General features: G+C 34.5%; 1 protein-coding gene across 1 annotated transcript; it reads right to left on the bottom strand.

Moving 5' to 3' along the window:
* Nucleotides 1-2222: 2222 nt before the first annotated feature.
* Nucleotides 2223-5015, bottom strand: PSBR (photosystem II subunit R). The gene is made up of 5 exons (XM_088220849.1): nucleotides 4807-5015; nucleotides 4626-4684; nucleotides 3990-4045; nucleotides 2587-2639; nucleotides 2223-2474 (listed from the first exon to the last, which is right to left on the bottom strand). The coding sequence occupies exons 1-5, from the start codon at nucleotides 4967-4969 to the stop codon at nucleotides 2380-2382; spliced, it is 426 nt and encodes a 141-aa protein (XP_088076975.1). The 5' UTR covers nucleotides 4970-5015; the 3' UTR covers nucleotides 2223-2379.
* Between the last annotated feature and the right edge of the window lie 6527 nt (nucleotides 5016-11542).

Raw genomic sequence — 11542 nt, 5'->3', positions numbered from 1 at the left:
TAATTTTGCTTCGTCATCACAGTTGTGGTAATAAATATTATTCTTTATTATTGTTTTAACTTTTTAGCATTCTTATTACCATATTTTTTTTTAATAAAATTTACACTAATCATTTTTAATTTTAACATATCTTATATTTACGTCTTATATTTTAAACTAACTATTTTGTGTAAAAAATATTAAATATCAACAAAAAAAACTAAATTTACTATATTTCCCATATAGTAATTTTATCAATGTATGTTTTGAGTGTTTAATCTCGTCTTAAACAAATAATCTTTTTGTATTTTGTTATAAGTAGTCATATTTAACGTAATTTTGCTTCATCATCACGGTTGTAACAATAAATATCATTCTTTATTATTGTTTTACTTTTTTTATCATTCTTATTACCTTAATTTTTTTAAATAAAATTTACTCTAATTATTCTCAATTTTAACATATTCTACACCTACGTCGTACAATTTGAACTAATTATTCTGTGTAAAAAATATTAAATATCAATAAAAAAACTAAAAATTATTATATTTTCCATATATAGTTGCAAATAACAATTCTTTCTTTATAAACAATATAAAAGAATACAAAAAAAAAAACCCAACTCACAATATTATAAAGAGTAAAATCATTTTTAACTAAATATTGATTCAATAATAAATAATATTTAAGAATAAATATTGTGAATGTACAATAGAAAGAGAAACTCACCTTTTATATATATATACATATATTAGTAACGAGTATAATTTTTTAAATACTGATTGACTTCTATGATATATTTAGTGTGTATTAAAATTATAATTTTTACTAATATTAATTTAATTTTCATTTATAAAAGAATTTACTTCTAAGTTTAAAAATAGAAGATTGAAATAAAATAGAATTTTATGTTTCACAATATATTTTTATTAATACAATAAATTAAGTTAAATTATATCTAATTGTGAATTTTAAAATGTTTCATAATAAACAATTTAAAATAAATAGGAAATGAAGGTCCTTCCAACTTTAGGAATAATTAAATAAATTATTAGTTATTTTCTTTTTATTTTTTAATTGCTGCCACATTTTTATTGCCAAACCAAATGTGACACAACAAAAATATGTTTCTCATGTTGAATGATATATAGTTGGTGTTAAAGCAAGGTAACATCATAATCTTTTATATAATTAATATATATATATGTATGTATATATAAAGTTTGATGTTGATATATCACATCATTTTAAAAATATTAATTATTTCAGAACATTATTTAGTTTTATCTTTTGTTAAAGTTTAGTGTTAATGTTATCACCTTAAGTTATATACTTATAAAAATATTAATTATTTCAAAAAAAAAAATTAATACACATATTATATGTGAAGAAAATTAATTTATTTTTAGTTTATGTGCAGAATTTTTTTTTTTTTTAAAAAATAAATAGTAATTTAAAATATTTGAAAAAAAAAATTTGTGGTAGCAAATTCTATAGCAATAATTATGAAATGACATTCATTATAGTTGATGTTGCACATGATTTATTCTTTTGAAAGGTGATAAAAATACATTTTGTTAATATAAATCTCTTGAGAAATTATATTACTTTTATTAGCTTTTTTATGTTAGTAATAATCTCTACGTATTGTATGTAGACATGTCAGGGTACTTATTGAATGAGTTAATTAATCTTATGATAGTGAGTTCTACTTACTTCATTATAATTTTAATACGGTACAACCAATCTTATAAAAATTCATATGATTAATTTAATAAATATATATATATATATTAAGTCACATTATTAAGTAAATTAACTATTTTAAAATTAATTTAATGTTAGATGATTTTATATTTTTTAACTTAGTTTCATACATCTATTATTATTTTACTTTGTTAGTTTAATCGATTTATTTATTTTTTTAATAAAAATGAAATAGTGAGAGTTATCCTCTAATCCTCATTAAATATATAAATACATAAAATTTAATTTATTACTTTATAATTTTTTATAGAAAGAAACTTACTAACCATTCAATTAAAAATCTGTTGTTCAAATAAGTTTAAATATAAAACTATTACAAGGTGTTGATACTTCCTTAGTAAATTAAAATGATAATTAATTAAGATACTAAATATTACAAAACTGATTTCTTTTAAGCCCTTCCACAATTTGTAGGTCATAATAATGTCTTCCTAAGTACCAAAATGAAGAAGAGATTTCAAGAGAGATGCAGCACAGACCTCAATTGCAACAGTTTATAGATATGGTAAAAGCATTACACACAAAGGATTCACGGACGTATCTGAGACCGTTTACAGAGTTAGGTAAGACAAGTACATGAGAGGGAGATACAGGGTATGATACAATCAAAACTATAATAACAAGAGAAGAATTCTACTGAACCAAGGCACTTGTGTTGTAGACAAGTAATGCACCACCTGCAAGAAGACCAGCTAGGGTCACAGCCCAGATTGCCAACCCAGTAGTACCTGCAGCAACATAACATATATTTTTCAGATGTATATATATTCTCCTTCATCATGAACATAGGAACATTCTATATTACAAAACTAATTTGACTTTGGGGGATGAGTGTTTTACCGCCAACGTAGACATCACCGCTTGGAGACCAGTCATTGGTGTTGTAGATAGGACTGTTTACAACATCAATGAAAGATTAAGTTAGGTACTTCATTGTAGGTGCATGGTGTTTAATGGTAAACTTAAGGTAAGTTGATGAGAAATCCACCGAAGATGATTTGTTATTTTTGTCCATAAAGTATAATAGTAGGCAAATAAGGCGCAATCGTGATCACTTGATTTAGGATCAGGTCATTTTAGACTATACCATGTTTTAACTGCAAAAAGCCTTCATCAAGAAGAAAGTGATATCATATAGATGTGATATATTCACGAGTATATCCACAGCAGATACAATTAATATCTTGGAACTTTACTGCCAAAACTAGAGGGAAAAACTCAAATATGGATGGACCAGAGTAAAGTGAGTTAATTACACAATAACTTAAATCTGCTTCCCCGAAAATACAAGATTTGTAGATTGGTAGCATGTACGAATGCATAACACATTTCGATGCGAAAGAGAGAGAAGAAGAGAGCATCATGAATTTCAAGGCCTACAATTCATAACCTTAAACCTTGAAAGTGTCTCATCAGCTAACTGAACTACAAGTATATATGAAGAAGAGCTTAAAGGGATTCATAAGAGTAGGAGAATCTAATCGAATAGTGTGCTCATTTGACCAAGATGCTAGCCAAATGCTAGAAATCAAACTATGACAACTCTAAAAGACTGAATTACACTAGTCCCTATCTCTCGGCACACTTCTAGAAGCCCATAGTCAAGGAGAATCAGAATATCTACACGGTTAAGAGGAGAAAACTTCTCAATATATTGAGTTAATCTGATTGTCCTTAACTACGTTGTAAATCAGTCCACGAGGGCTCTCGAAAAGGATAACAAATCCTGGAACAACAGCCAGAACAAAGTTTTATATAATTTTGAGTATGTAAAAGAATCTTATCTATTCTAAAATGTTGTCACCACCAAAATTATGTTATCTTTCTCAAAACTTCACTACTACATGGAAGATAAGTACATTAGCATACTAGAGAACTACATTTGTGTGCATAACCATGTCAGAGGACAAAATAACTCGATCGAAACAAACAGGATTTCTACTCTATATTTGCATCACACGGAAGAACTAACATTAGTACTATACCTGGACTTGTTTCACACAGAAAATAAAAAAGAGCACTAAGGTACCAAGGGTAACACAAGCAACTTTTATCAATGCTTTACAGGGTTTTCACCCAATTCAGCAACATATTTAAAGTGAAAATTTACTGCCAATACTAGCTCAACAAGTGTTAAAATGAATTTGCACTGTATAGCTAACATGACATTGAAGATATATGTGTGTTTATAAATGAAGATGCATATTGAGTCGATGTGAGCAGAAGAAAAAATGGAAAAATACCTGTATCCATCGACGTTGGCACCATACTTGTCAACAAATTGGTAAACACCCTTTCCCTGAATCAAAGGGTATATATATGTTCATCAAACTATTATTACTTCTACATCTTTTTCTCTTTTCATTTCCCTAACACACTTGCATAATTCCTATATGAGAAGTAGATTTACTCCTATCTTTTCCGTAATTATATTTTTGTTCTGCAAGTAATCTTTAAATTGCTATCTGTCTCGCCTTAAAATATTTACTCACACCGGATATAATTGTCATACTTTCATACAAAATTTAGTGGTGATATTATAGAAATAGAATAATACAGACTGTATGTATAAAAAATTAAACTGAACTCAAGTGATTTTTATTTATAAAATAGTCAGTTTAAATTGAAAAAAAAAATAATAAACAATCGTTACAAAAATTAAACAGCTACTAACTCACTAAAAAAACCACTAACAAACTAACTCATAATTGAAGACACCACTAATCCATGATGAAGACACAATTAGTCCATGATTAAATCACTACTACTCCATACTAACAATTCTTAAATACATAATAAAATTTTAACACACACACACATATATATATATAAAGTAGTTGAAATCATGATAGTAAGAAAAGAAAAAGAGAGAAACCAACCTTTCCTTTCCTTCCAGAGGCATCGAGGCCATCCCTCAAGCTCATGCCACCGTTAATACCTGTAGCCAAACACTCCCAATTCTAGTAAACTCCTCTTCGTCTTCGACATTATCATCATAAAATTATTCAATCCTCGTTTTATTCCAAAAGAAGAAGAAGAAGAAGGATGTGGAGACATTACCATAAGGTTTATCGGTTTTGATCTTCTTCCCACCACTGGCTTCAACTCTGAGAGAAGAAGTCCGAGCTAGAGAAGGAAGTCCCCTGCCTGCTACCGTTTTCTCAACGGTGAATCCCGAAGGTTTCAAGCTCAATGAAGCCATGACTGATGAGGCTGCTGCCATTTCTCTCCTCCTTCCTTTTGCTGCTCGCTGCTAATCAAATCTCAGACTGTGGTAGATAAAAACGGGGTTACTGATTGTAATGATGCCACGTGGCGGCATCTGTGTGGGGGAGATCTGGATATGATTGTAACAAACTTTATCAGGTTTCCATGACTCTTCTCCTCCTCCACATTTCCGTTTCCGCCACAATCCTCATGCATGCCACGTGGACTCTCCCTCACTGCAAATCTTTGATATTCTCTCAAGTCTACAGACAATTACTCCAATTTTTTCATTAAAAAACAAATATTCCATTTTATAATAATTAAAATAATTTTGTTTATTTATTTTGATTTATATAGCTGGAGAAAATTAACAAATTTCTTAATCTACACAAGTTAGAGGTTTTCAGCATCCTGCTTCATGTATTTAAAAAAATAATTGTAAGATATTAATTGCAAGTCAAACCTTAAAGTCAGATATGCACAGTCACCAACTGTTAAACTAAGTTATAATTAGTTAGTTAAGTTTGTTTAGATTAGTTTTTAATTAATTAATATTAAAATAGTTAATGGTTATTAAACTCTGTATATAAATACTTAATTTTTTATTAATAAAAACAGGTTGTTCATTTTTTTAAATCTTCGATATATGTCCTTTTTTTGCACTCTACGTTTGTAAAAAAATTTTTGATTGACAGGGAAAGTCTGCAATATTTTTCTTCAATTTCTGGATAATTTCAAGTTTTAACATGGTATCAGAGCAACATCATGTATTTTAATTTCACTTCTCCTCACAATTTTTCTCCAAATCGATAAACAGAGAGGAGCTCTAAATTGAGGTCTGTCAAGCATTAGGGAGAAGAAAGGAGATTCTGGTTTGAGTCACTTACACGAAGTATTTAAGAATGAATACCACAACTAAATCAGTAGTAATGGAGGAGCTTCTTGTTAGTCTGTTCTACCTCCACCTGAGTGAAAGCTCGTCCCTTCAACTCACAGCTATAACACTCATAGGTAACAATTTCTATTCATGGTCTCGAGCGATGAAAAGGGCTCTTATTACGAAAAATAAATTGGAGTTCGTAGATGGAACTATTCAAGTTTCGAATACGGACAATCTGATATACAAATCTGGGGAGAGATGCAACACCACAGTATTGACTCAGATAACATGTAACGCCCCGTTTTTTTTTCTTTTCTAGTGGTGTAGTTTCAAATAGCTCAATATGCAGAATACTCGTATCTAATTTCAAATCAGTCACACACATAAAGAAAAATACTACAACTAATTACTCAATGTCAAATATAAATCCTCAACCGTAAATGCATCAATACAGTAGAGTACAAATTAATACATCATTGGTTTATGTACGATTTACATTACTACCAACTATGTCGGTATCCAATTCTACCGGTAGTAACCTCTGCTCCATTTCCTCTATATGCTAGGTTCGGAAACGGCAACTCCAATCCTGACTCCAGACCTACTTCATCTGTAAATAATAGAGAATGAGTACATATAACTCAGTACAGTAAATTTAAATCACTAGTATAGCATAAAAACCCAATTAAAACCTCATTCTTATATGTTTTCCCTTCCCATTTCCTAAGTCATGCTTTATTCCTACCCTCTAACTCTACAATATTACTACATTTGCCCAATAATTAATCGTAATTAATACTAGGTGTACTCACTCCCCTGACATCACCCCATCGACCCTGAATAGGTCACTCACCCACACGGTTACTCCCGTTTGTCACCAGTATCGGCGACTATTATTTACCTTTCTATCACTCGAGCTGGCCACCCACACACACCAGTACTGTTTCCTTTTGTCACCAACATCGGCGACTCAACACATTATCTGTCGGGAAACCCCAAACATCACTACTATTGGCGATCGACTTACCCTTTTCAGGTAACAACAACCAATATTGGCATTCCCCAACTCAACTACCTCTAAGGCAATCTTACCCCGTCCCTACTTAATATGCCCCGTATACTCGCATACTTAACCTCCACGCTGGGTATTCCAACACAAGTTGTTACTAAACCATCAACATGGTCTTGAAACTCTCAAATTCTCTAACCTATTACAGAACATACACTAACACATCCCCGTACAACAAACACTCACACCTAGCATATTTACACAAATACACCTCTACACACCCTTACAATTCATAAATTTATAACATATACACCAATACACATTCCCATACGACACACACTCACACCTTGCACATTTACACAAATCCACCTTTACACACCCATACAATTCATAAATTTATAGTATGTACACCAATACACATTCCCATACAACACACACCCACACACAACACATTTACACACATACACCTTTACACCAACCACTCACACACACCACCATTACAGGCCTACATTGACTGCTCCCTAATTTTTAAAATACTCACACCCCACCCCTACATATCTACACTCACTATTACCAACGAATCCACTCTCTGTCCCTCTCTTCCCCTCTCCTTATTTGTGTCGGCTTTTCATTCTCTTCTTCCTATCAATACCATTCTCTCACAACGCTCTGCCTCTCCCTATCTTCCTCTGTCAGCATCTCGCTTCCTACCCTCCTGCACTCATTCTACCTCTAACAGTTCCACTCTCAGTACCTCTCTTGCCTCCTCTTCGTTTGCCTCAACTTCCAACACTCCTATCTCTATCCTTACCAATCCCCCACAGCACTTCGCTTCACCCACTCTCTCTCTTTTGGCATTTTGCCTCACCTACTCCCGTGCGCGTTCTACTCCTTCAAACTCCCTCCAACTCACCTCACCTCACCTCCCTACTAACTCTCTCGCATCTTCTTTATCACCGTACTCCTTCCTCTAGCAGTAACCGAAACTCGCCTTCACTCACTCACTGTACTCACCGATCCCTCCTCCCGCGGCTTCCTCCATTTCTCTCCACTCACAGCTCTAACCAATGTTTCCGCCACTCACAGTCTCTTTTCGCTCTCCTATTCCATATATCAGTGTTCCTAACTTCATCACCTTAGCTATTTATACATTTCTTCAATACTTATAGTCACACTCCACATTTCATCCTCATCCTACACTCGAAATTTAAATTTACTATACCTCCAGTCTCCATCGTTTCTTTCCGCACCTCCATAGCTTGCACTGTCATCTTCTTTCTTCTCCCGCTCTCTCTTCTCGTTCCTTCCCGCTCTAACTTCCCTCTCTCTCGAATCTTCTCTTCCTCGTTTCCTTCTCTCTGTTTTTCCCTTTTTCTTTCCCTCTTTTTCCTTTTTTCTTCTCCTTTTTTTTTCCTCATATTTATATCTCACCTACTTCTCATCCTGACCGTCCATCCCATCTCACCCCATACACTCATCCTAACCGTCCACTCCCTCTCCTTCAAACGACACAGTTCCCTCATCCTCTCTCCAAATATATATATTTATGTTTATATATTATTATTATCATTATTATTACCATATATATATCAATACAGTTTTTTCATCCAAATATTGGCTACTACATACTCCCCCGCTTAAAAAGAAATTTGGTCCCTCAAATTTCGTTACCTTACCTCAAAGAGTTGCAGATAATTACTTCTCATCTCGTCCTCTCGTTCCCATGTTGCTTCTTCATCCGTGTGATGTCTCCATTGTATCTTCACCATAAGTATTATCCTACTTCTCAACTTCTTTTCTTATCGCTCGAGAACCTGGATTGGTTCCTCTTCATAGGTCAAGTCCTTCTCCAATGGCAACAATTCATACTGTATAATATAGTTCGGATCTGAGTAATATTTTTGTAGCATGGATATATAGAATATATTGTAAATCCCACTATACCGAGGAGGAAGCACTATCCTGTACGCAACCATACCCACCTTCTCAAGAATTTCAAACGGCCCTATGAAGCGTGGACTTAACTTCCTTTTCTTCCCAAACCTTAACAAACCCTTCATTGAGGATACTTTCAGAAACACATGATCCCCTACTTCAAAGCTCAAATCCCTCCTGCGATTGTCTGCGCATCCCTTTTGCCTACTTTAGGCAGCTCGTAAAATCTGTTGTATTATTGCCACCTTAACCATAGTTTCTTTCACCAATTCTGGTCCTAACAACTGTCTCTCTCCAACTTCCTCCTAACACACTGGCGACCTGCAGGGCTGATCGTACAGAGCCTCGTAAGGAGCCATCCTGATGCTAGTATGGTGACTATTATTATAAGTAAACTCTATCAAATATAGCATATCCTCCCAATCTCTCCCTATATCGATCACACATGCCTGCAACATATCCTCAAATACCTGTATCGTCCTCTCCGTCTGCCCATCCGTTAGTGGGTGGAAAGTTGTATTGAAACTCAACTTGGTACCCAATGCCTGTTGTAAACTTCTCCAAAACCTAAAGATGAATCAAGAATCCCGATCGGAAACAATCGATACAGGAATATCATGTAATCTTACCACTTCCTTGATATACAGCCTAGCCAACTACTCCATTGAATCGGTCACCTTCATTGCTAAGAAATAGAAAGATTTAGTTAAACAATCAATTACCATTTAGATACTATCATGCTTCTTGCAATTCCTTGGGAACCTGATCACAAAATCTATGGAGACATGTTCCCACTTCCACTCGGGTATAGGTAAATGTTATAGCAAACCCCGAGGCCTTTGATGTTCTACTTTCACTTGCTGGCATGTCAAGCACCTTGATACATACTCGGCTAAATCTCTTTTCATACCACTCCACCAGAAACTTTTATGCAAGTTCTTATACATCTTAGTATTTCTCGAATGTATGACAAATTTGGTGTTATGTGTCTCACTAAGTACTTCTTCCCGTATCGCACGATCATTGAGAACACACATTTTGGTTCAAAATCTGAGTAACCCATCACCTTATACGCTAAATTCTCTCGCTGTACCCTGTTCTACCCCCTTCCGGATCACCTGCATCTCGGTGTCCATCATTTGTCCCTCCTTGATTTTCTGAACCAAGGTAGGTTAAGCCCTTAAACTAGCTACATATTTCTCATTATCCCCTCCTTGAATATGTAGTTGTTGCATGGCTTCCCGTAAATACCACTCAGACACCATCAAATGAGCCAGCACCCCGGTACCCTTACGACTAAGGGCATCTGCCACCACATTTTCCTATTTGGGGTGATACCTGATCCTACAATCGAAGTCTTTCAACAATTCCATCCACCTCCTATGTCGCATATTCAACTCCCAATAAGTGAACAGATATTGCAAAATCTTATGATCTATATAAATTTCAAAAGATTTTCACATATAAATAGTGTCGCCACAGTTTTAGGGCATAAACTACTGCAGTCAGTTCCAAATCATGGGTCGGATAATTTCTTTCATGTACTCTTAATTGTCGGGACCCATAGACTATAAATTTTCCTTACTGCATTAATACACAACCCAATTCGACATAAGATGCGTCACTATACACTGCATAACCTCCTTCTCCCGACGGAATGACAAATATCGAGGTGGTAGTAAGTCTGCATTTAAGTTCTTAGAAATTGCTCTCACATTTAGCATCCCCTTCGAATTTCAATTTCTTTTTAGTCAACCTAGTAAGAGGTGCCGCAATACTCGAGAACCCCTTGACAAACCTGCGATAATACCTTGCCAATCCCAAAAAACTTCGGATTTCCGTTATAGTCTTTGGCCTTTCCCACTTTACCACTGCCTTTACCTTCGCTGAGTCTACTGATACCCCATCTTTTGACACAATATGGCCCAAGAATGCTATTTGATCCACCTAGAACTCACATTTACTTAACTTTGCATACGACTTGGCTCTCCGAAGTAACTCTAACACTGTTGCCAAATGTTCTGCATGTTTTACCGGATCTCTCGAGTATACTAATATATTATCTATGAAGACAATCACATAACGATCCAAAAGATGTCTGAACACCTGGTTCATCAAGTCCATGAACACTACTGGTGCATTCACCAATCCAAAGAGCATCACCAGAAATTCATAATGTCCATACCGTGTGCGGAACGCCGTCTTAACAAGGTCTTCTGCCCTAATCCGTAACTGGTGATACCCCAAACATAGATCTATTTTTGAAAATACATGTGTCCTTTGTAATTAATCAAACAAGTCGTCTATCCTCGGTAACGGGTAGTTATTCTTTATTGTTACTTAGTTCAGGTCTCGATAATCAATACACATTCTCATAATTCTATCTTTTTTCTTAATAAATACTATTGGGGGGCCCCATGGTGACACACTTAGTCGAATGAATTTCTTATCTAGTAACTCCTGTAACTGCCTACTTAACTCCAGTAATTCTGACCTCGCCATAGGGTATGGGACTTTGGAGATTTGCTGTGTGTCAGGCTGGAACTCTATGGTAAATTTGACATCTCTATTTGGTGGCAACCTCGGAAGATCGTCCGAGAACACATCCGAAAAATCTCTCACCACTGGTATCTCTTAGAGTGTGAGTCTCTTACTCTCGTTCCCTTGTATTACTTCTGAAGTAGCAGCTGCCTCTAGAGCCGTTATGGAAAATACCCATCCTTGAACCATCCGTCTACTAGGCTCTCTAGGTAGAGGGCAATCAC

Source organism: Carica papaya, chromosome 5 (assembly GCF_054855325.1).
Source record: "Carica papaya isolate Zhongbai chromosome 5, ASM5485532v1, whole genome shotgun sequence".
In the NCBI taxonomy this organism is placed as follows: Eukaryota; Viridiplantae; Streptophyta; class Magnoliopsida; order Brassicales; family Caricaceae; genus Carica; species Carica papaya.
This window is presented reverse-complemented; position numbering and strand designations above follow the sequence as displayed.